At 42.8% G+C, this 26,637-nt stretch overlaps 1 protein-coding gene and 1 pseudogene across 5 annotated transcripts in view; both read left to right on the top strand.

The window, feature by feature from the left end:
• LOC133229653 (zinc finger protein 239-like) overlaps positions 1-23,158 on the top strand; it is a 263,424-nt gene extending 240,266 nt beyond the window's left edge. For 4 of the 5 annotated variants that reach the window (XM_061386248.1, XM_061386246.1, XM_061386249.1 and 1 more), the window contains one exon: positions 14,801-23,158. In XM_061386248.1, coding sequence (XP_061242232.1) covers positions 16,116-17,054 — 939 coding nt within the window. In that variant the 5' untranslated portion in view covers positions 14,801-16,115 and the 3' untranslated portion in view covers positions 17,055-23,158. The remainder of the gene's footprint in view (positions 1-14,800) is intronic. The other variant, XM_061386251.1, reaches the window with a different exon arrangement.
• On the top strand, positions 10,774-11,992 carry LOC133229721 (cyclin-dependent kinase 4-like; annotated as a pseudogene).
• Positions 23,159-26,637: the final 3,479 nt, after the last annotated feature.

Genomic DNA, 26,637 nt, shown 5'->3' with positions numbered 1-26,637 from the left:
CTTGTATTATTTTTTATTTTTTTTGAACTAGAATAAGATAATGTTGAGGAGTTCGCTGGTAGTACAGTGGCTAAGAATGTGCCTGCCAATGTAGGGTGCACGGGTTCCACCCCAGGTTCCGGAAGAAGCCTCAGAGCAACTAAGCCCATGGGCCACAATGACTGAGCCTGTGTCCTAGAGCCCGGGAGCCATTACTACGGAAGCCCACACTCTCTAGAGCCTGTGCTCCAAAACAAGAGAAGCCACTGCAAGGAGAAGCCCGGGCACTGCAGCTGCAACTAGAGAAAGCCCACTCACAGCAAAGACCCAACATAAGCAAAATAAATAAGCTTTGAAAAAGAAATAGAATGTTGACAGTTACTGAATGAAGAAGTAAAATGAAAGAAGAGAATGGGAACCCACTCCAGTATTCTTGCCTGGAGAATTCCATGGATAGAGGAGCTGGAGGGCTGCCGTCAGCGGGGTTGCAAAGAGTCTGGCATGAGTAAGCAGGTAAAGAACAACTTCCACACACAGTAGAATGAGCTCTGAAAAACAAATCTAAGTGTCTAGCTTTCCTCCTGCAGATTCTTCAGTGACTTCCAGTAGCTTTTGGAATAAAGTCCCAAATCCATAGATCTTGCATAAATTAGCCTCTGCCTGGCATCACCACATATACATTCCCTGTGTCCCAGTCACACTGGCTGACTTTCTGTTCAGTATATCTTCCTGCCTCAGAGCCAGCACTCAGGCTGTTCTCTCTGCTTGCAACACTCTTCTGTTTCCCACCTTGCCAATCCTAAGTGTTTCTTCCTCACAGAGACCTTGTCTGATTTCTCAGTGTAGGTTAGACTTTCTGTTTAATCTTGTCCTAGCACCAGGCCTGTGTCAGAGCACTTATTTCAGTAGTTACATTAAAATTGTGGATGAAATTGGCTGGCTGGCTGCTAGACTGTAAGCTCCATCATGTTCATTGCTGTATTTCAAGTTTGAGGCACAAAGCTGACGCTGAATGAAATTTGATAGAATGAAAGAAAAAAAATAAAGACAACTCTTCTTGTTTCAATCAATTGTGTGTTTACACATGCATGCATGAATGCATGGATATGTAACTCCATGGTTTTATTACAAAAACATCATCTCATAAATAATGGTGTATGCTTTGTAGCAGTTTCAGTTGTATCTTAAGTGTATTTCGTGGCGTTAAGTTCTTTCTACATCATCACACGAATGATGTAAATTGTAGTACACGAATGATGTAAATTGATACAGGGTGTGACCCTGTATCATGACCATTTATGCTGTTCTATTGTATTTCGGCTTCCTTGAGCTTGTTTCAGGTGTCTCAGGGAACTCTCTGTGGATGCTCTTTCCTTCTCAGGTAGTTAACTGGTTGATTCTTTAGGTTCAGTTGTCTCTCCCTATCACCTGAGCTCAGGTGCTGTAGCCTCATTTCTTAACTGTTTGATCTGAGCGATTTCTTAGAGTGACAGAGTTTTCTCCCCAGTAAGGTGGACACAGATCTTTCTCTAACGTGCTGTTATGTTGATGACAAGTTCATCCGTGTGAAGCCTTTAGAGTAATGCTTAGTGTGTAGGACGTGCTGAAACACCCGTCGTCAGTGTGATGATGTCGTCATCATCACAATGTGTGTTCTTTTAAAGTCACTGTGGACTTTGTCGTCTCTGAAGACACCAGTCTTGCTGTAACTTGTCTAGATAGTGACACTATGTCACTCACTGTGTTGAATGTAACACTTCTGCATAGACAACCCAGTGCTGGTTTTAATTTGTGTATTTTTCATGTATTTTCCACATACATGACAAATTCTTGTTGATTGCAGGATATCATAATCTTAGGAAAAAAGAGGAAATTTTAAATTAGATTAGAGACCAACAGATTGCTTCAAGCAGCTTTTAAGGATTTATCAGAATATTACTTCAACTGAATTGAGTTTTACCCATCTCACCTCTTCTCATTTTGTGTGAAACTAAGAATCCTCCTCAGGGCCCATTGGTGGAACGTGTTTTCATTTCAGGCACAGTTGAGCTTCAAGGATGTGTTCCTAGATTTCACTCCTGAGGAGTGGGAATGCGTGGACCCTGCCCAGAGGACCTTGTACCAGGACGTGATGGTGGAGACCCTCAGGAACCAGCTGTCTGTGGGTGAGGATCACTTCCCTCTGAAGTGGGGATCTGCCCTGGGGTACCTCTGCATGTTCCCTCTGTACCTTTTGAGATCCCCTGTTTTTCTTGACTAAGCTCAAAAGCTTGTTGACTCACACATGTAAAGCTTCCTGATTGGCATCAGGAGTTTAAACTTGTCTTTCCTTCAGGTGACCTGCCCACTGTGTGATACACAGGGAGTTTCTCCACAGCTCGAGTGTTTATAAAGCTGATTTCAAACTTTGAAATATCCAGTTGCCTGTTTTCTAGCCCTGTGTTCTTGGTTCAGTAGTTCTTAGATAGGAACTAGATACCTGCTGCATGTTGTACTGTATATTATACTGTTCCCTGTTCATTCAGAAGAAGGCAGATCGTAAATTCATTTGAGAAGTATTTTTCTGTCGGTTTGTAATGTCCTCACTCCTTGGCTGACAAAAGAGCTGGATTCTACACCTGCCAATGCAGGAGACACGGGTTGGATCCTTGGTCTTGGAAGATCCCACACATCACAGAGCAGCTACGCCTCTGTGCCTCAACTACGAGCCAGCACTCTAGAGCCTGGAAGCTGCAACTACTGAAGCCCGTGCACCCAGGAGAAGCCGCAGCAAGGGAGGAGCATGAGCACTGCAACTGGAGCGTAGCCCCTACTTGCTGAACTTGGGGAAAAGGCCAAGCAGCAACGAACACTCACCCGAGCCAAAAGAAATGAATACACCAATGTGTTAAAAATAACAGATGCATTTATTAAAAAAGAGAGAGAGGGAGAGAGGTTGGATTCTGGAAGAAGCCACAGTATATAGCATTACTTCTGAGTAGGAATTTCTCTTTCTGATCTGAATGTTATCTCCATTCTTGTGGCACAAGGAAGAAGACCCCTGGATTGTGGAGAATGAAGTGCTAATAGCAAAAATCCAGATGAGTGGGAAAGTATCTACAGTGTGATCACAGGTCAACTGTCACAAGGACAGAGAGGAAGCCACACCGTTCATGGGGTTTGGGTGGGAGAGTTCTGTGAGAAAACAGATGTTTAATGTTTGTGAACTCTTACAGGAGATTTTTCTTCTCCATAACTTAGGGCTCTGTTCTTCGACATGTGAAATGTACAGCACCCTCGAGTGGTGCTGTAGCACCCATGGAAATGAAGGCAAGATCTTTTTTTTAGGCTTGTACTGGGTCTTTTTTGCTGTGTGGACTTTTGTCTATTTGAGAAGAGTGAGGGCTATTCTCTAGTTGCGGGGAGCACGGTTTCTCATTGTGGTGGCTTCTTTTGTTGTGAAGCCCGGGCCCTAGGCACACGGGTTTGAGTAGTTCTACTATACAAGCTCAGTATCTGTGGCTCATCAACTTCTTCTCCGTTGCCGGGAGCCAGCATATTGCATATTGAGTGCATATTGCATATTGAGTGCAGCACTTTCCACAGCATCATCTTTCAGGATCTGGAATAGCTCAACTGGAATTCTATCACTGCCGGGAGCCAGCGTGAGGAGCTCCGCCCATGACAAAGGTCATGAGGAAGGAGGCTCGGCATACGCAAAGGCGGGATCGAGCTTCAGGAGTCCCCCTGGAAATTCTCAAGCATATACCCCCAAAACCAGAGTCTGCCTACTTTCTGCTTTGAGCTTTCACCTACACCTCTGACTTTACGGGGGGCTGTCCCCCACTACCTCTCTGAAAAAGAGTTAGCTTACAGCTCCAGTTAATAATTCCTGGGTGTGACAGTGTTTAACCTACAAACTCCTTTGGAAATCCTCTAGCCTGCCTGAATAGGTTTTTCCGGCCACATGTGATTGTTCAGAGCCTCCCAACTGTGAGAGGCAGGAGATGTTCTAAACTGTCTAAACACAGATTCTTTTGAGTAGTTAAAAGATTGATTAGAAATTGTATTGGTGAAGGGATTTTCACTTGTTGGGCCAATGTTTGCTGCTAAGTTTCCATATCCCTTACCTGCTGTGTCCCTGGCAGTGTATTGATTAATATAATTGGTGTAAGTAGTAGCTTTAATGTTTGTAACCTGGGACCCTTGAGTTAATTCTTTTTCTTGTTATAGCCCACCACACCTTTGCGCTGTAGGAATGCAACTTTATCTAATGCTTTTGGAGGGTGGCTCCTGACCAATCACCTTTAGAGAAAAATAAGTTTTCTGAAGAAAAGGTCTTAAAATGTTAACAGGCCTCTGGGCCAGAAGATGATGCAAATCACCTAAGCTTTTGCATATGATAAGTTTGCAGGAAGAAAGCCTGGCTTGCTGCCTGACTCTACCCCTTCCCCCATTATCCTCTATGCATAACTTAAGGTATAAAAACTACTTTGAAAAATAAAGTGCGGGCCTTGTTCACCGAAACTTGGTCTCACCATGTCATTCTTTCTCTTACCTTCTGGCTGAATTATTCAGCCTCTTTTCTCCACTGAATTTCCTCACTGAGCTATCCTCATTCTATTACTCTTTATATCCTTAATTAACGTTTAATTAAGCAATTGTCTCCCGATCTTCGCCTACACCGTCTCTCCTTTGAATACCCTGGATCAGCCGGGGCTGGTCCCCGGCACTCCGTGACATGTGAGATGTTCCCAGAACAAGAATCGAACCCATGTCTCCCACATTACTAAGCAGATTCTTACCATGGAGCCACCAGGGTGTTAGGGAAATTAAATAAATAGTCTTGTTTAGGCTTAAAGCAGAGAAGGCAATGGCACCCCACTCCAGTACTCTTGCCTGGAAAATCCCATGGACGGAGGAGCCTGGTGGGCTGCAGTCCGTGGGGGCACTAAGAGTCGGACACGACTGAGCGACTTCACTTTCACTTTTCACTTTCATGCATTGGAGAAGGAAATGGCAACCCACTCCAGTGTTCTTGCCTGGAGAATCCCAGGGACAGGGGAGCCTGGTGGGCTGCTGTCTATGGGGTCACACAGAGTCGGACATGACTGAAGCAACTTAGCAGGCTTAAAGACAAAGCAGTGCATTCCTCTTACCTTGCTTCTAACCTGCATGGAAACTGCCCTGAGTGTGAATGTCCTGACTGTCTCCTGTGAGTGCAAGTCTTGCAGCACCATAGATAAGGGACAAATCTTGAGATTGTTCAGCCTTTGCAGGGGCCCTTGCCAACCAAGGCCAAATTTGCCTGTTACTCCAGGTGTTTCTTGACTTCCTACTTTTGCATTCCAATCCCCTATAATGAAAAGGACATCTTTTTGGGGTGTTAGTTCTAAAAGGTCTTGTAGGTCTTCATAGAACCGTTCAACTTCAGCTTCTTCAGCATTACTGGTTGGGGCATAGACTTGGATTACTGTGATATTGAATGGTTTGCCTTGGCAACGAACAGAGATCATTCTGTCATTTTTGAGATTGCATCCAAGTACTGCATTTCGGACTCTTTAGTTGGCCATGATGGCTACTCCATTTCTTCTGAGAGATTCCTGCCCTCAGTAGTAGATATAACGGTCATCTGAGTTAAATTCACGCATTCCAGTCCATTTCAGTTTGCTGATTCCTAGAATGTCAACATTCACTCTTGCCATCTCTTGTTTGACCACTTCCAATTTGCCTTGATTCATGGACCTGACATTCCAGGTTCCTATGCAATATTGCTCTTTACATCTTCGGACCTTGCTTCTATCACCAGTCACATCCACAGCTGGGTATTGTTTTTGCTTTGGCTCCATCCCTTCATTCTTTCTGGAGTTATTTCTCCACTGATCTCCAGTAGCATATTGGGCACTTAATGACCTGGGGAGTTTCCCTTTCAGTATCCTATCATTTTGCCTTTTCATACTGTTCATGGGGTTCTCAAGGCAAGAATACTGAAGTGGTTTGCCATTCCCTTCTCCAGTGGACCACAGTCTGTCATCTCTCCACCATGACCTGCCCGTCTTGGGTTACCCCACAGGCATGGCTTAGTTTCTTTGAGTTAGACAGGGCTGTGGTCCTAGTGTGATTAGATTGACTAGTTTTCTGTGAGTATGGTTTCAGTGTGTCTGCCCTCTGATGCCCTCTTGCAACACCTACCATCTTACTTGGGTTTCTCTTACCTTGGGCGTGGGATATCTCTTCATGGTTGCTCCAGCAAAGTGCAGCCGCTGCTCCTTACCTTGGATGAGGGGTATCTCCTCACCGCCGGCCTTCCTGACCTTCAACGTGGGATAGCTTCTCTAGGCCCTCCTGCGCCCGCGCAGCCACCGCTCCTTGGACGCGTGGTTGGTCCTCCCGGCCGCCGTTCCTGACCTTGGACGTGGGGTAGCTCCTCTCAGCCGCAGCCCCTGACCACGGACTTGGGTAGCTTTTCTCTGCCGTTCCTGCGCCATTGCAGCCTGGCACTCTCAGCCGCTGCCCCTGACCTCAGATGTGGGGTAACTCCTCTTGGCTGCTGCCTTTCGGGCATGGGGTCCTCCCGGCTTTTGCCCCTGACCTCGGACGTGGGGTAGCTCCTCTTCGGCCGCACTTAGTGAGCTGGTCGCAGGTGCTGCCGCGCTTGGAACACGGAATGAAGCAGGGCAAAGACTAATAGAGTTTTGTCAAGAAAATGCACTGTTCATAGCAAACACCCTCTTCCAACAACGCAAGAGAAGACTCTACACATGGACATCACCAGATGGTCAACACCGAAATCAGATTGATTATATTCTTTGCAACCAAAGATGGAGAAGCTCTATACAGTCAGCAAAAACAAGACCAGGAGCTGACTGTGGCTCAGATCATGAACTCCTGGTTACTAAATTCAGACTTAAATGGAAGAAAGTAGGGAAAACCACTAGGCCATTCAGGTATGACCTAAATCAAATCCCTTATGATTATACAGTGGAAGTGAGAAATAGATTTAAGGGCCTAGATCTGATGGATAGAGTGCCTGATGAACTATGGAATGAGGTTCGTGACATTGTACAGGAGACAGGGATCAAGACCATCCCCATGGAAAAGAAATGCAAAAAAGCAAAATGGAAAAAAAAAAAAAGCAAAATGGCTGTCTGGGGAGGCCTTACAAATAGCTGTGAAAAGAAAAGGGAAAAGCAAAGGAGAAAAGGAAAGATGTAAACATCTGAATGCAGAGTTCCAAAGAATAGCAAGAAGAGATAAGAAAGCCTTCCTCAGCCATCCATGCAAAGAAATAGAGGAAAACAACAGAGTGGGAAAGACTAGAGATCTCTTCAAGAAAATTAGAGACACCAAGGGAATATTTCATGCAAAGATGGGCTCGATAAAGGACAGAAGTGGTATGGACCTAACAGAAGCAGAAGATATTAAGAAGAGGTGGCAAGAATACACAGAAAAACTGTACAAAAAAGATCTTCATGACCAAGATAATCACGATGGTGTGATCACTCACCTAGAGCCAGACATTCTGGAATGTGAAGTCAAGTGGGCCTTAGAAAGCATCTCTACGAACAAAGCTAGTGGAGGTGATAGAATTCCAGTTGAGCTCTTTCAAATCCTGAAAGATGATGCTGTGAAAGTGCTGCACTCAATATGCCAGCAAATTTGGAAAAGTCAGCAGTGGCCACAGGACTGGAAAAGGTCAGTTTTCATTCCAATCCCAAAGAAAGGCAATGCCAAAGAATGCTCAAACTACTGCACAATTGCACTCATCTCACATGCTAGTAAAGTAATGCTCAAAATTCTGCAAGCCAGGCTTCAGCAATATGTGAACCGTGAACTTCCTGATGTTCAAGCTGGTTCTAGAAAAGGCAGAGGAACCAGAGATGAAATTGCCAACATCCACTGGATCATGGAAAAAGCAAGAGAGTTCCAGAAAGACATCTATTTCTGCTTTATTGACTATGCCAAAGCCTTTGACTGTGTGGATCACACTAAACTGTGGAAAATTCTTCAAGAGATGGGAATACCAGACCACCTGACCTGCCTCTTGACAAATCTTTATGCAGGTCAGGAAGCAACTGTTAGAACTGGACATGGAACAACAGACTGGTTCCAAATAGGAAAAGGAGTACATCAAGGCTGTATATTGTCACCCTGCTTACTTAACTTATATGCAGAGTACATCGTGAGAAACGCTGGACTGGAAGAAGCACAAGCTGAAATCAAGATTGCCGGGAGACATGTCAGTAACCTCAGATATGCAGATAATACCACCCTTATGGCAGAAAGTGAAGAGGAACTCAAAAGCCTCTTGATGAAAGTGAAAGTGGAGAGTGAAAAAGTTGGCTTAAAGCTCAACATTCAGAAAACGAAGATCATGGCATCCGGTCCCACCACTTCATGGGAAATAGATGGGAAACAGTGCAAACAGTGTCAGACTTTATTTTGGGGGGCTCCAAAATCACTGCAGATGGTGACTGCAGCCATGAGATTCAAAGATGCTTACTCCTTGGAAGGAAAGTTATGTCCAACCTAGATAGCATATTCAAAAGCAGAGACATTACTTTGCCAACAAAGATTCATCTAGTCAAAGCTATGGTTTTTCCAGTGGTCATGTATAATGTGAGAGTTGGACTGTGAAGAAGGCTGAGCGCCGAAGATTTGATGCTTTTAAACTGTGGTGTTGGAGAAGACTCTTGAGAGTCCCTTGGACTGCAAGGAGATCCAACCAGTCCATTCTGAAGGAGATCGGCCCTGGGATTTCTTTGAAGGGAATGATGCTAAAGCTGAAACTCCAGTACTTCGGCCACGTCATGCAAAGAGTTGACTCATTGGAAAAGACTCTGATGCTGGGAGGGATTGGGGGCAGGAGAAGAAGGGGACGACAGAGGATGAGATGGCTGGATGGCATGACTGACTCGATGAACATGAGTCTGAGTGAACTCCGGGAGTTGGTGATGGACAGGGAGGCCTGGCGTGTTGCGATTCATGGGGTCGCAAAGAGTCGGACACGACTGAGCGACTGAACTGAACTGAACTTGCCAACCAACCCCAGGCTTAGCAGCATCCAAGTTGGCTCCTGGATCCTCCTCTCTGCCTACCATGAGGTAAATAAAGGTAACTTAAAACCGTCTAACGAGAAGTTACAACTGAGAAAAGAACTACACATTTGTAAAGATGATTATCCATATTACAATGTCACTTTATATTTTGGCTGATGAAGTCTTCACTTTTTAAATCGACTCTCTTTAGCCAGCCCACAGCTCCAATAGTGTCCCCCATTGCCCTTTCTGTCTCCATTCTCTGTCCTGTTTTGGCCTGACACCCCTCCCAACCCCTCTGTCTCCCTCTCCATCAGCTGGTCCCCTTCTAACTGCCCCAGTCTCTGAGTGGGGAGGGGGAGCCCAGGTTCCCCCACTCTAGCAAGTTTGTTTATCCCTTTAGATTCTTCTGATTAAAGACCCCCATCTCCCTGGAGGGAAGTTCCAAGATTTTTATCAATCCTTCTGTCCCTGTTATCACAGTCAATTTGAGCACTATTTGATCTGTATTTTAGCCGTAAAGCTATGACTATAGAAAGGAAAGATAGCTTGTTTGACACAGGATGGCCATGATATTGTTTCGACTCTGGAGAAAATTGGTTAAGATGAATTTTTTTTCTTTGAAAGTGCAAATCCGGTTCTTTTTACATATGGAATTAAAAACAGCAAGCTTGTTAAAAAGACCTGCCGAAAAAAAAGCTGAAAGTTAACCTTTGCCAGGGCTTCCCAGATGACTCTAGTGGTAAAGAACCTTAGAGCCCCTGGGGGAGACACAGGAGATGTGGATTTGACCCCTGGGTAGGGAAGATCCCCTGCAGGAGTGAATGGCAACCCACTCCAATATTCTTGCCTGGAGAGTCCCATCATGGACAGAGGAGCCTGGTGGGCTAGAGTCCACGGGGTTGCAGGGGGTTGGACAGGACTGAATCGACCCTGCATAGCGTGCAAACTTTGCCATGTCCTGGGAATAAGTAACCCATTTTTCCAGAGATTTCAGTCTTGGGCAAATTAGAATTTTAAACCACAGGGCAGGGGATGGGAAGAAAAAGGTGAAAGAGATTTTAAATCTCAAGCAGGAAAGTATGAAAGCTCTCATGTCTGTCGATCTGCATTTATGTTTGTCTCAGTGTGTGTCTTTGTTTTTGGATAATATTGCTGAGGTTAATTTGTAAATTAGCTCTAATTCAATTGTTTGTTAAAAAAAAAAGTAAGCACTTACAAATCAAACAATTACAAGAGAAATTAACCTAAATGAATTTCAGGTTCACATGAAGTGGGAAATATTCAATATTAAATATCTATTATTAATGTTTGTTTGCTAATCTAATTAAGACATGTCTTGTGTCTTCAACATTGTCTAATACTTTTATTGTACCTAGGTTTAATGTTAAGTAAGTTTGTCAACACTTAAAGTAACTCGAGTGAAGAAAGTTTTAAGGAAAGAATGCAAATGCGATTGGAGATTTTAGATAAACTCTGTTAGGAATGATTATACTTTAGAAATGTCTGTCTAAAATAATCTCTGCAGATTTGAATAACCTGAGTTTCTAGGGTTGTGCTAAACTAAGTGATGGGGCAGCTGGTCACATGGTGAGGGGTGGGGGTGGTAAAGGGGGCCGCTCTAGCCTGCGGCCTGTGTCTATGGTCGGGCCCATAGCTTCCAGCTGCCTAGGACAGACCTCGAGTGTATGGCGCTGCAGGAACCAGCTCCAGGATCTGGATAACGGGCCGACCCTGCAGCTCCTGACACGGGGCGAGGGTCTCCTCTGGTCTGAGAATGGCTACCTCCTGATATGAGCCAGTGGCTGAGATTGGTGTCGGTGCCTATGGGACAGTGTACAAGGCCCGTGATCTCCACAGTGGCCACTTCATGGCCCTCAAGAGTGTAAGAGTCCCCAGTGGAGGTGGTGCTGGCGGGGGCCTGCCCATCAGCACCGTTTGGGAGGTGGCCTTACTGCAGCGTCTGGAGGCTTTTGAGCATCCCAATGTTGTCAGGCTCATGGACGTCTGTGCAATGGCCTGAACTGACCGGGAGACCAAAGTGACCCTGGTGTTTGAGCATGTGGACCAAGACCTAAGGACACATCTGGACAAGGGACCCCCACCAGACGTGCCAGTGGAGATCACAAAGGATCTGATGCACCAGTTTCCAAGAGGCCTGGATTTCCTTCATGCCAACTGCATCGTTCACCGAGACCTGAAGCCAGAGAACATTCTGGTGACAAATGGTGGGACAGTCAAGCTGGCTGCCTTTGGCCTGGCCAGAATCCACAGCTACCAGATGGCACTTACACCTATGGTTGTTACAGTCTGGTATCGTGCTCCAGAAGTTCTTTTGCCATCTACATATGCAACACCCGTGGACATGTGGAGCGTTGGCTGTATCTTCGCAGAGATGTTTCGTCGAAAGCCTCTCTTCTGTGGAAACTCTGAAGCTGACCAGTTAGGCAAAATCTTTGACCTGATCGGACTGCCCCCAGAGGATGACTGGACCCGAGAGGTCTCTCTACCCCAAGGAGCCTTTTCCCCCAGAGGGCCCCGCCCAGTGCAGTCGGTGGTCCCTGAGCTGGAGGAATCTGGAGCACAGCTGCTGCTGGAGATGCTGACTTTTAACCCACACAAGCGAATCTCTGCCTTCCAAGCCCTGCAGCAGTCTTATCTACACAAGGCAGAAGGTGACGCAGAGTGAGCAACAGAATGGCTGGAACAGAACCAAGGTGAGAGACACCAAATTTCCCTTCCTTTGAACACTTGAGTGGAGAGCCCCACCACTGAGAAGGCAACCTCTGCCTTCACCTCTGAAGCTATGCAGACTCCTCCTCCAACTTTTTACAGAGGATATTTTACTGCCTTAACGATATTCCCCTCCCACCCTTCTTTTTGAGGCTTATCCTTATCCCGTGTCCTTACACCAAGGGATATGTCCCTTGTTCTCCCCTTCTAAATACCTTTATATTGGGATCCTTTTTTATACAGGACAAACAAAACAAAATAAATAAATAAATAAACTAAGTGATGAAACTTCATTGAATATCTAGGTCATTTCCAAATAAAATAAGATTCTGAAACACAGATTACTGAAAACTCATTTCCTCTTACAGACAAACTAAAGAGATTTTGGACTATTAATGAATACGTTTGGTGCCACCCTGAGATGTTCTCTATAAGAAAGCAAATATTCTTAGACATTATCACTGGTATTTATGTTCATCGGTCTACAAAATGCTAATATAACGGACAGCTCATGGTTGCTTAAGGAAAGTAAGATGTGTGTTTTTAGAAAGAAAGGTATGAGGAATGTGGGCCAATCACCTTGCTTTGTCCCCCCCGGTTAATTTGTCTCAGGACCCTCCCCTTGGGTACACAAGCACACCCTGGATCTTGAAGTAAAGGCTTCTCAGAGGAGCAAAACTCATTATGGCCTGGACTGATCCTCTGACTTTTAACTCCAAGGCACCTTTCTGCACTTGTGTACTGTCTCCTTCATCAGACAGGGTTTTTTCCTTTCTTTGTCCTTGCCATGACTGTTCCCTTGAATTAAGACACAAACTGCCTGTTTACCCTGTTTTTGTTGGCTGTAAATTCCTCAACCGGAGCCGACCTATCTCTTATCTCAGGGCATGCAAGAGGAGGGTAGCTGACTGTAGATGTCCAACCTGCAGGCCTTCCAACTCCTACCTCAAAATTACATTTTATTAAGGAAAATGAAAAGTACTTCTGACCTACAGATGGCTGTTTCTAAATGAACAAAGTGATTTTTTTTTTTTAAGAGAGAGGTTTCATGGAAAGTGGACTCCAAGAAAACAGGTCCCAGAAGGCAAGGTCTTTATATGTTCTGCAACAATCTGTCATTTGTCTCCTGTCAATTTTGTTGCTTGACTTTGGGTAGCATGTGATGAGCTATTTCAAAGGGATTTACTTCCCCTTGTCCCCCTCCTGTGGTAATTAGTGCTGTTAGGGGGCATAGACTCTTGCGTGTTTTATAGAAAAAATTAGGTTATTACTATTATTATTTTTTTTGCTGTGACAATGGCAGTCTGGTTCCTAGTTCCCCATTCATGATGTAATCTGTGCCCCCTACAGTGGAAGCACATGGTCCTAACTACTGGACCTCAGGGAGTTTGCCTCAAAGGTTACTTTTGCTTAAAAGATATATTTACTTCCTGTCATGCTTATTGTGACATGTCTCTTTGTCTACATTACATCTTGTATGTTGTTATTTTACATTTCGTTCCCAAGAGAGTTGTCTCTGACTCTAGTTAACTAAGTTTTTCAATCACATTCCTTTATCTTCATAACAGTATGTTAAAATTTTATTTAAAATTTATTTGTTTTTGGCTGCACTGGGTCTTTGTTGCTTCAGGGGCTTTTCTCTACTTGCAGCGAGCAAGGGCTACCCTCTAGTTACAGTGCATGGACTTCTCATTCTAGTGTATTCTCTTGTTGCAGTGCGTGGTCTCTGTGTGTTTGCGCAGAAGTTGTGACTCCCCAGCTCTAGAGCACAAAATCATCACTTGTGGCCTACAGGCTTAGTTGTTCTCAGGCATGTGGGAATTTCCCGGATCAAGGATCAAACCTGTGTGCCCTACCTGCACTAACAGGCGGATTCTTTACCTCTGAGCCACAAGGGCAGCCCCAAAGCTTGTTCCTTTACATATATCTTGGAGCCAATGAACTGGGTGAGTTTAGGTTACTGTGTAGATAGGGAGTTGATGTATTGAATGATTATTGTGTAAGCAAAGAATGTTTCACTCATTTTTTGTTTTTTAAAAATGATGGTCTTTTTGTATTACACAATAGAACTGACATGAACCACTTATTAATGTCTTAAAATGCCTATATGTCTATCTACTGATAGATTTCTAAGAGGTATTTAGAAAAGTATTAATTTTTTATTTTTAAAATTATTTTAGGGAATTCCCTGACAGTCCAGTGGATAGGATTCAGGAGTTTCACTCCAGTGAGCCTGGATTTAATCCATAGTCAGGGAACCAAGATCTCATAAGCCATATGGTCCAGCAAATATATATATATAGTTATAGAATTCTTTATTTTCTCAATGCAGTATTTATTGACCAGTTACTAACTGCCATTTATTTTTTACATTATTCATTAGAATGCTTCTTTTGCATTGTTTACCATTCCAATGTGTTGCCTGATTGATGCTTGTTTGCTCAGTTGCTCAGTCCTGTCTGACTCTTTGTGATCTCATGGACTGTAGGCCACCAAGCTTTCCTATCCATGGAATTTTTTTCAGGCAAGAATAGTGCACTCGGTTGTGATTTCCTGCTCCAGGGGATTTTCCCACCCAGGGATTATATCCCACTGTGCCGTGTCTTCTGCATTGGCCGGCAGTTTCTTTACCACTGAGTCACCTCTATAGTCCTGTATGTTCTTTACCATTTAAATATGTATAAATATGCATAAAGTATGTACAATATACCATTAGTTTCTCCTCAATTATGAGACAGCAGCATGTTTAGTACAAAGTAGGATGAGCTTTGAGGTCATGGTGGGAAAATACGTTTTCTTTGCAAACTGACATGAGTTTGCATAAAATGAATGTTTTCTGATTGTGTTTGAAACTACATTACCCTAAAGTTAATTTGAATTACATATGATCACTCTTTTTTTAAAGAGTTCTATTCCTTTAGTGTTCTATAGTTTTAAGATCATCATTGCGAAGATTCGTAATTCTGTTCAGGATGGATATGACTTTTGGTATAATATCATGTGTTTGATAAGAAATAATTTATTTATGAATTGTAACTAATAGAATACCTGTGGTTCTTTATGTCTTATAGATATGTCTCATATACATATGACCAAGAAATTACAAGCAAAAGCAAACAGTGGTAAAAGGGAAATTTTTCAAAGAGTGATGTTTGGAAGAGCTGAAAGCCTTGAAATCAAAGATTTTCGCCTCAGGAAGATCCAGGAAAATATACATGACTTTGATTGTTTGTGGACAGATGATGAAAGAAATGACAAAGGATTGTCTACATCCCATAACAAAACCTCACTGATGGAAGAGATCATCATAGTAGAAGTGATGCAGGAAATAGACCTTTTGAAAGGCATGGATCAACCTTTCAGGATGAATTGCAGATGGTACAATCTGAAGGGATAATTTTTGAATGTAGTCAAGTTGTGACAAACGTCAGCACCTCAGGTTTATTGTCTCAGAGAACTCGTAATGTCTGCAAAGGCTTTTCTCATAAACATGAAAATGCTGTTATGCATCCTTCAGAACTGTTACCAGACCATGAACCACAAAAGAAAAGACCTTACAAATGTAATGAGTGTGACATAACCTTTCTTCAGGACTCAGAACTCACTAGACATCAAAGAATCCATACAGGAGGAAAACCATATAAATGCGATGTGTGCGATAAGGCTTTTTTTTTTTTTTTAACTTTACAATATTGTATTAGTTTTGCCAAATATCGAAATGAATCCGCCACAGGTATACCTGTGTTCCCCATCCTGAACTCTCCTCCCTCCCCATACCCTCCCTCTGGATCATCCCAGTGCACCAGCCCCAAGCATCCAGTATCGTGCATCGAACCTGGACTGGTGACTCGTTTCATACATGATATACATGTTTCAATGCCATTCTCCCAAATCTCCCCACCCTCTCCCTCTCCCACAGAGTCCATAAGACTAATCTATACATCAGTGTCTCTTTTGCTGTCTCGTACACAGGGTTATTGTTACCATCTTTCTAAATTCCATATATATGCGTTAGTATACTGTATTGCTGTTTTTCTTTCTGGCTTACTTCACTCTGTATAATAGGTTCCAGTTTCATCCATCTCATTAGAACTGATTCAAATGCATTCTTTTTAATGGCTGAGTAATACTCCATTGTGTATATGTACCACAGCTTTCTTATCCCTTCATCTGCTGATGGGTATCTAGGTTGCTTCCATCAAGACAGTATGGTACTGGCACAAAGACAGAAATATTGATCAATGGAACAAAATAGAAAGCCCAGAGATAAATCCATGCACATATGGACACCTTGTCTTTGACAAAGGAGGCAAGAATATACAATGGATTAAAGAGAGTCTCTTTAACAAATGGTGCTGGGAAAACTGGTCAACCACTCATAAAAGAATGAAACTAGAACACTTTCTAGCACCATACACAAAAATAAATTCAAAATGGATTAAAGATCTCAACGTAAGACCAGAAACTATAAAACTCCTAGAGGAGAACATATGCGACAAGGCTTTTAATCAAACCACAAAAGTTGCAATGCATTGGAGAATTTATACTGGAGAGAAACCACATAAATGTGATGTATGTGGCAAGGCCTTTAATCAAGCTACAAAATTTGTAATTCATTGGCGATATCATATGAGAGAGAAACCATATAAATGTGATGTATGTGGCAAGGCCTTTAGTCAAACTTCAAACCTTGCAGTTCATCAGAGAATTCATACTGGAAAGAAGCCATACAAATGCAATGTATGTCGCAAGGCGTTTAGTCATACTGCAAACCTTACTATTCATCGCAGACTTCATACTGGGGAGAAACCATATAAATGTGATATATGTGGCATGGCCTTTAATGAAGCTGCAAAGCTTGCAGTTCATCAGAGATTCCATACAGGAGAGAAACCACATAAATACCATATTTGTGGCAGAGCCTTTAGTCAAACTTCAAACCTTGCAGTTCATCGGAGAATTCATACTGGAGAGAAACCATATAAATGTGATGTGTGTGGCAAGGCCTTTAATCAAACTACAAGACTTGAACTTCATCAGAGAATTCATACTGGAAAGAAGCCATACAAATGCAATGTATGTGACAAGGCATTTAGTCATACTGCCAACCTTACTGTTCATCAGAGACTTCATACTGGAGAGAAACCATATAAATGTGATATATGTAGCAAGGCTTTCAGAGTAAGTTCAAACCTTGCTGTTCATCGGAGTGTTCATACTGGAGAGAAACCATATAAATGTGATGTATGTGGCAAGGCATTTAGTCATACTGGAAAACTTGGTTTTCATCAGAGAGTTCATATTGGAGAGAAACCATATAAATGAGGTATATGTGGCAGGGCTTTCAGTGTGAATGCAAACCTTGCAGTTCATCAGAGAATTCATACTGGAGAGAACCTCAGAAATATAAAAATTTTGACAAACCATCTAGGCACAGTCATCCATAACTCATCATCAGGCAGTTCAGACAGGAGAGAAATCATATAAATATGATGTATATGGTTAGTGCTTTATTTGAAATGATGAACTTAGAAACCATCAGAGAATTCATACTAGAGAGAAACATTAGAAATGTGACAGTTGTGAGAAACATTAGAAATATGACAGTTGTGAGAAACATTTTAGTGCAAATGTCATGAGTGTGACAAAGCCTTTAGTCAGTGCTCAGGCCTTATAATTCAGAGAATTCATACTGCATAGAAAAGATACAAGTGAAATGAATGTGGCAGTTTCTAGTGCATGTTCAGCATTAACTGCACATTAGGCAGTTCATACAGGAGAGAAACCACATAAATGTTATTATGTGGCAAACCCTTCAGTCACAAGGAATGACGTTGCAGATCATCTGAGACTCCATACGGCAGTGAAAACTTAGACATGTAGAGAATGTGGTAAAATATATCAACTTTTTGACCCCCAGAAAATTCAAACTGGAGGAAAACTACACAAATGTGTTAGGTGTGGGAATGCTTTGATTCTGTGTTCAGGCCTAACTCACCATCACTTAATTGTTTTTTTTGTTTTTTCAATATTGTGATGGTTTTTGCTGTACATCAACATGAATAGGCCATAGGTGTACATATGTCCCCTCCCTCCTGAACCCACCTCTCTCACCACCGTATTCCTCCAGATTGTCCCAGAGCACTCGCTCATTCATCAAACTCCCACTGGCTCTTTTACATATGGTAATATATATGTTTCAGTGGTAATCTCTTAAATCCTGCCATCCTATTTCTTTTGTTTTTTTTCAATAGTTTTTCCTTAGCGTTACTTTTTCAATCCACATGTTATGACCCAGATTTAATGTTTAATTTACATTTCCTTTCTGCCTTACACTAACAAATACATAAGTCAGTGGGTTATTTTGAGACTTTTGTAACATTAAAATGCACGCGTAGACAATTACAGGGAACATAGTAGGTGCCCTGTAAATGTAAAGAAAGACAGTTCCTTTACAATTTGAGTTCAGTCACATAATACACATAGGAATATTTATAAATATCGCCAAGTTGATAATTTTGATGAAAATAAATTCTAATGTCTTCTTAAGACTTTATATTTTACAATATGCTTTGTTGTCCACAACTGACAGATCTTTCAGAAACAGACAACAAAAAATAAGAGAAAATATATTACAATTTTCAACAAGAAGTAAATTGCCTAATTACCGTCAAGTGATCATATAGTAATTTGACATTCCATTACATTGAAGTACTGACTTAAGTATTATATATTATGATGTAAACAAGTTTTTCTCATGTAAGTATTTTAAGCTTTGTCATCATAAGCATGGAAAAGAAACTTTTATAAAGAAGAGTGCATTTCTCATTAAAACTTTTTTTCTCTCTTTAATAATCTTTAAAATTTATTTTTGGCTATGCTAAGTCTACATTGTGCTGGCTTCTTTCTCTTTTTGCAGTAATTGGGCTATGAATTCTCCACACAAACTTGGCTGGGGTATGGTTGGAGACTGGCGTTTTGATGCTTCTTTTGGTCAGTCCAGAGGACTCAGTCTTTTTTTTTTTTTTGGCCGTGCTGAGCCTCTTTTTACTGCATGTGGGCTTTCTCTAGTTGTAGCAAGGAGAAGCAACTTTCTAGTTTCTTGTATGCAGGCTTCTCATTGCTGTGGCTACTGTTTGTTGTTGCAGAGCACAGGCTGTAGAGCACAGGCTCAGTACTTGTGTTGCACGGGCTTAGTTGCTCCGAGGCATGTGGTATCCTCTCAGACCAGGGATCAAACCCGGGTCCTATGCATTGGGAGGTGGATTATTTACCACTAGACCACCAGGGAAGTTCTACTCAGTGTCTTTTAACTGGGTGCTATGCATGTTAAAACACTGCCAAACAAAATTGGGGTCATCAAACAATAACCTGAAAACCAGGAGAGACTCCCCCAAACTTCTCTGGACTTGCTGAAGAGGTGGATGGACCCAAGAGACCCTTCCTGAAATACCAAGGCCAGAATGTCCAAAGCACAGTAGGGTGCCTGCTTTTCTCAATCCTGCTTTGCCCTCAGGGTGCACTTTCGCTGGGTCACTGCAGTGACTAATAAGCTTGATCCTTGAAGAAGTGGAATGTCGAGACATTTTTCTCCTTAGAAGTGTTAGTATGAAGTAGCCCTTTCTAAGAGTTGTGTGTTTCACATTCTAGCTTGTAATCCCTACATACAGCCAGTTCTTGTTTACTTAAACTGCTTAAATTCTAATTGCAGGAATATTCCTGGGTCCAGCCAGCACCCCACATCCAGCCCCACCCCACCAGCACCCCACATCAACCCCCACCCAACCCCAACCTGGCCACCAGACCAGGTTTCAGTTCCCAGGCCTCTGAATCACTTCCGCCTCAACAGCAGGACTCCACGTACAGTTTGGTTCAGTCGCTCAGTCATGTCCGACTCTTTGTGACACCATGGACTGCAGCACGCCAGGCCTCCCTGTCCATCACCAATTCCCAGAGTTTACTCAAACTCATTGTGTCGGTGATCCCATCCAACCATCTCATCCTCTGTTGTCGGACATGCAGGACTCCAAATGTTATGTCAAAACCTTTCTTTCCATTGTGATTATCCCACAGAATTTTAAGGTTTTATTAAAAGTGTTACAGTTACTTAAACCAATGAGCAATCAATGGTGCAATATGAGACGTGAGGAACCCTCAAGTACTACTTAACTCTGACAAGAGACCTCTGGAACCAAACGGAGGAACAAGCAGGAAGGTGTGCCCTGCTCGCTCGGCCCTGCTCAGCCCCCTTCTGTGTTCATCTCTTCTTTCCTGCAGCCATTCACAGGTTAGGAGGTCAGAGTATCTCCCTGTGAGCTCAACAAAGGCACTTTAGGTTAACAGTCAGGCCAAGAGGTAGGGTCCTCTGAGGCCAGCCATTATGGATGATTACAATAACCACAGCAGTGAGAAGCAAGGCAAAGAAACCGTTCCAACTTGGAATCAGAATTGGCTCTTCCCTGCAACAGTTGTGGGATCACGTTGTGTGGAACTGTTGACAAGGGTGGTCTCAGTTTTGACTGGAGGACCTGGATGTGGGCTGATGGCTAATTGTGGGTTGCCTGGAAGGGTGGGCATGCCATAGTGTCTTAGCTCAATTTACTTGGGACACAGACACTGTGACTGAGGTTTGTCTGCGTTGGTTGATTGGGAAGGTCATGATCACACCTGTGGAGGAAGGAAGGAAGTGGAACTGGGAAGAGGACTGTTACCCTGCAGTGTGTTAGAATCAAGGCCTGAGCTGAGCCCACAGGGAGGGATGGGTGCGTTGGTCCTGGAGGTGGGATCCAGAAGGTTCCCCACAGCATTGACTCCATGGAGTGGATTTTGTGATGTCTTTTGGAAGGGCAAGAATCACTATGCAACCTTAAAATACTGTTGGTAAAATCCCGGAGATGATAATGTTGGTTACTTTTAGTGTTCTCTGTTATTTTGAGTTGTAATGAAGAAGGTTTCTGATGGATTTGGAAGGGGAAAAAGACCTTGGAGTGTATCTTTGGAAGTTGTTGAAGTCTCACTGGGACATGTGCATCAGCATACACATTTCTTTTTATTATTGGAGTTCAGAGATGACAGTTTTTGGGCTGGCTGAGGTCACTGTGACTGATAAGAAGCTGTCTTGAATCCGGTTTGCTTCTCGGGCACCTTCATGTGTATTATTCCATCACAAATGCATGAGTTGTTAAACCTTGGCATCTTTTTGAGGATTGCACAGCATGATGGATGGATTATTACTGAATGTGTGGAGAGTGTGTTGAACCAGATGAAATTTCATAAGGGTCTTTCAACCTAGAAGGAAAATGGTGCTAAACTTTGATGGCAGAGGGATTTCATTAGGGAGGGGCCATTAAATCTCAGGATGTAAGGAAAGATCGGGCTCCCCAGGTGGTGCTAGTGATAAAGAATCACCTGCCAATGCAGGAGACATAAGAGACATGGGTTTGATCCCTGAGTCGGGAGGAGGGTATGGCAACCTACTCCATGGGCAGAGGAGTCTGGTGGACTACAGTCCATAGGGTCGCAAAGAGCCAGACATGACTGAAGTGACTTAGCTCACGGGCACAGGGAAGGATTATTCGTAGACTCCGAGGACCATCAGCTCCATAGCAACCTGTAGTACAAAGGCTTATTCTGGAGATGATGCAGCTGCTATTTCTTGCTGCCAGTGCAGTGGGGTTCTCTCCATGTCTTTCCAAACCACGTGCATGTGCCGCATACTTGCACAATACAGATAAACAGGAACTCTTGTGAATGGTTGGTGGGAATGTAAATAGTACATGGAAAACAGTACAGAGGTTCCTCAAATATTAAAAAGAGAACATGCATAGGATCTCAGAGTCTCACTTCTGATTATATACCCCAAAGAAGCAGAATCAGTATATTTTAAAAAATATTTATTTATTTGACTCCAGTGGGCCTTAGTTGTGGATCACGAGATCTCTTTTGCATCACGCAGGACCTTTCATCCTGGCAGGGGGCTCTGGAGTATGCCGGCTCTGTCTTTGCGGTACCTGGGCTTAGTTGCTCTGCTGCATGTGGGATCTTACATCCCCAACCAAGGATTGAACAAGGATTGAGTCCCCTTTGTTGCAAGGCAGGTTCTTAACCTGGAATTCCTGTGCCCACCAGGAATGTCCTGTGAAAAATCAGTGTTTTGAAGGAGTTACCTGCATTCATATAATCAGTATTTCTTTATTCACAACAATCATTTTTCTTCAAATAACACAGTTTTATCCGATTTCAGTTCTTCATAACAGAACTTAGTAATGCCCCAAAGACTCTCAAGGTTGGAAGAATCTATTAGAGTTTCTTTTCATGGTGAAACCAAAGAATAGTTAATTTGGGGATTATATACTAATAATTTGCACTTGAGTTATTCTCTCCATACTCTGTCCATAGTGGAGATTTTATAGACTCTGGCCCCCTAAAACCTACTCCCCTGTTTATGGATGTTCCTGTATGATATTTCCCAATGTCCTCTTTTGTTCCCAATAAAACCAATAGTATGTGCCTGATTTACATGAAGTGAAAACAGAAAAATAAACATGTAAACTATTAGGAAATAAACTTCAGAACTAAGGTTAAAAGTGGTATCTCTTTTTGACGTTGGAGAATTCTGAAATAACTTATTTGTGATTATTTATTTATTATTGGCTGAACAGTTGTGGCTCAGGGGCTTAGTGGCTCCACAGCATGTGGGAATTTCCTGGACTAGGCATTGACCCCTCGTCTCCTGCATTGGCAGGCCGATTACTTATCCCTGAGTCACCAGGGAAGTCCCAGAAATCATTGAGAATGCAGACTACATGGTGGTATTTTTTTGTTTGTTTGATAAACTAGAAATTTCATACATTCAATCCCCAACATTTTTTGTTGTTGTTGTTACTTTGAAGTCACTGAAAGCACAAGATGGAACCAAACCCAAAGTTTAGTTTGGATACTGGGACAGATGATATGTTATGAGAATGTTTGTTAACTGATGAAGCTTTCTAGTTGGAGCACTGTAGACTTCCAACCTGACGGGAATATCTCAGCCTGCCCAGATAGGCAGCATAGGAAGCAGTTGGCTGTAAAGTCTAAAGGTATCAGTTGTCAAACATTGGAGAAACCACAGTGAGACTATTTAACAAAACACTGAATGTTTACTCATGCTATGAATTTGTTACATTCCTTTTCCTGCTGTACAGATATGTTCCATTGTTCTATATGGTTGTTGAAGATGGTAGTAAATTACTATTTATCTGTTTTGCTAAACAGAAAAATTACTATTTACTATCTATTGCCTAGGACATTTTTACATTAGCCTAATGAACAGTAATGTTTAGAAATATTTAATATTAATACTAAATAGAAGTCCAGTTTTCCAAAGCGTATTAAAATGTTGATGTAACATTATAGAATTAATAAATATCCTCCATAGTTCATTGTCAGCTGTAGTAGAATTTCCTTTTTCTTGAGGTTTTTTTTTTAATATTGTGATGGGTTTTGCCATTCCTCAACATGAATCGGCCATAGGCATTCCTGTGTCCCCTCCCTCCTTCCCCACCCTATCCCTCCAAGTTGTCACAGAGCAGTGGCTCTAGATGCCCAGTCATATATCAAACTCCCACTGGCTATCTATTTTACATATGGTAATATATATGTTTCAATGCGATTTTCTCAAATCATGCTACCCTATTTCTTTTGTTTTTTCAAGTTTTTCCTTAGCGTTATTTTTTCTGTCCACATGTTGTGACTGAGATTTAAAGTTTAAATTACATTTCTTCTCTACCTCACACTAACAAATACATAAGTTGCTGGGTTGTTTTGAGACTTTTGTAATGTGAAAATGCACATAAGACAATGACAGGGAACATAGTAGCTGCCCTATAAACATGAAGAAAGTTCCTTTAGGACTTGAGTTCAGTCAGTTAATACACATAGAAATATTTATAAATAGTGCAAAGTTGGTGATAATTTCTGTGAAAATAAATTGTAATGTCCTCTCAAGATGTTATTTTGTAGTCTGCTTTGTTGTCTACATCTGACGGAGCTTTTGGAAACAGACAGCAAAGAAAAGAGAGAATATATAATTTTTAAATAAAAACTAAAACTGCCTAATTACTGTCAAGTGATCATCTAGTAATTTTTGACATTCCATTACGTTGAGGAAGTATTCACTTATGATGTTATATATATATGACATATTATGATGTAAACAAGTTTTTCTCAAAAGTATTTGTAGCTACGTCATCATAAGCATCATAAGCATGGAACAGAAACAGTTTCTATACAGAAGAATGCAGTTCTCATTACAGGAAATTTTTTCTCTCTTCTTTAATAACTTTTAAAATTTATTTTTGGCCATGCTGGGTCTTCACTGTGCCCCTGGCTTTTCTCTCCTTGTGGTGAGCAGGGGCTATAAATTCTGTACATAAAATACATAAATGTGGCTGGTGTTTGATTGGAGACTAGCATTCTGAATCTCCTTGTTTTGGTCAGTCCAGATCACTCAATGTCTTTTTTTCTTTCAGCTGTGCTTAGTCTTTTTTGCTGCACGTGGGCTTTCTCTGGTTGCAGCAAGCAGGAACTACTTTAATTGCTATGCTGGCTTCTCACTGCTGTAGCTACTCTTGTTGCAGAGCACAAGCTTTAGAGCACAGGCTCAGTACTTGTGTTGCTCAGGCTTAGTTGCTCCAAGGCACATGGTATCCTCCCAGACCAGGCATCAAACCTGTGTCCCATGCATTGGCAGGTGGATTCTTTATCACAGGACCACCAGGGAAGTGTCACTGAGCAAATCCCAGTATCTTTCAACCAGGATCCTCCTGTGTCTTTTAACTGTTAATGATCTGCCTCTTGAGAAATTTGTATGCAGGTCAGGAAGCAACAGTTAGAACTGAACATGGAACAACAGACTGGTTCCAAATAGGAAAAGGAGTACATCAAGGCTGTATATTGTCACCCTGCTTATTTAACTTCTATGCAGAGTACATCATGAGAAATGCTGGGCTGGAAGAAGCACAAGCTGGAATCAAGATGGCTGGGAGAAATATCAATAACCTCAGATATGCAGATGACACCACCCTTATGGCAGAAAATGAAGAGGAACTCAAAAGCCTCTTGATGAAAGTGAAAGTGGAGAGTGAAGTTGGCTTAAAGCTCAACATTCAGAAAACGAAGATCATGGCATCTGGTCCCATCACTTCATGGGAAATAGAATGCCAAACAGTGGAAACAGTGTCAGACTTTATTTTGGGGGGCTCCAAAATCACTACAGATGGTGACTGCAGCCATGAAATTAAAAGACGCTTACTCCTTGGAAGGAAAGTTATGACCAACCTAGATAGCATATTCAAAAGCAGAGACATTACTTTGCCAACAAAGGTCTATCTAGTCAACGCTATGGTTTTTCCTATGGTCATGTATGGATGTGAGAGTTGGACTGTGAAGAAGGCTGAGTGCCGAAGAATTGATACTTTTGAACTGTGGTGTTGGAGAAGACTCTTGAGAGTCCCTTGGACTGCAAGGAGATCCAACCAGTCCATTCTGAAGGAGATCAGCCCTGGGATTTCTTTGGAAGGAATGATGCTAAAGCTGAAAGTCCAGTACTTCGGCCACCTCACGAGAAGAGTTGACTCATTGGAAAAGACTCTGATGCTGGGAGGGATTGGAGGCAGGAGGAGAAGGGGACGAAAGAGGATGAGATGGCTGGATGGCATGACTGACTCGATGGACGTGAGTCTGAGTGAACTCCTGGAGTTTGTGATGGACAGGGAGGCCTGGTGTGCTGGGATTCATGGGGTCGCAAAGAGTCGGACACGACTGAGCGACTGAACTGAACTGAACTGACCGTGCAAAATAAAATTTGGGGTCATCACCCCATAACTGGGAGATCGGAAAACCAGGAGAGACTCCCCTAAACTTACCTGGACTTCCTGAGGAGGACAATGGGCCCAAGAGGCTCTTCCTTATTTACCAAGGCTACTATGTCGTAACCTCAGAATGGTACCTATTTTGCTCCAGCCTGCATTCCCCTCAGGGTGCATTGTCGTTGGGCTGCTGCAGTGACTAATAAGCTTGATCTTTGAAGAAGTGGAATGTCAAGATATTTTTCTCCTTATAGGTGTTACTATGAGGTGTTACTAAGAGTTGTGTGTTTCACATTCCAGCTTGTCATCCCTACACAAAGCCAGTTCTTGTTTACTTAAACTGCTTAAATTAATTCTAATTGCAGGAATATTTCTGGGTCCAGCCACCACCCCACATCAACCCCCTCCCACCCCTTCCCACCCCGAGCCTGGGCACCACACCAGGTTTCAGTTCCCATACTGAACTGCTTCAGTCTCATCAGCAGGAATCCTGTTAAGAGGAAACCTTACTCTCCAATGCAATTATCCCACAGAATTTTAAGTTTTTACTTTAAAACTGTTACAGTTATGAGGAACCAATGATGCAACACAAGACAGGAAAGACCCTCATGTACTTCTAAACCCTGACAAGATAACTGGGAACCAAAAGGAAGAACACAGCAGGTGTCCTCTTGGCCTGGCTGGGCACCGCTGGCTCGGCCCCTCACACTCCCAGGCGGAGGCCTGTGTCCTACGCCCCGCCCCTCACGCCCAGGCGCATGCGTGTGTCCTACGCCCCTCCCCTCGCTGTGGCATTCTTCTGATACCAATGGCTGAGGAGTCTCGCGTCCTCGCTGGACGCAAGCAATTCTACAGCCAATTCCCGAAGCTGAGACTTGGTAGGTGCAGTTGACCATTGGAAATGTCAGGTACTTGTTTTTGTTTTTGTTGTTAAGCTGCGCCTGTGGGGTCCCCTCTTCTCCCTATCCGTAGTCTCCAGTCACTTCTCACCTCCCTATTCCCCGACCCCTTCCTCTAGCCCAAATAAATTCAGCCGTTGCTGTGAGAGGCCCAGGGTC

This window comes from Bos javanicus, chromosome 18 (genome assembly GCF_032452875.1).
Source record: "Bos javanicus breed banteng chromosome 18, ARS-OSU_banteng_1.0, whole genome shotgun sequence".
In the NCBI taxonomy this organism is placed as follows: domain Eukaryota; kingdom Metazoa; phylum Chordata; class Mammalia; order Artiodactyla; family Bovidae; genus Bos; species Bos javanicus.
Note: the sequence above shows the minus strand (reverse complement) of the source record. Positions and strands in the feature narration are given on the sequence as shown.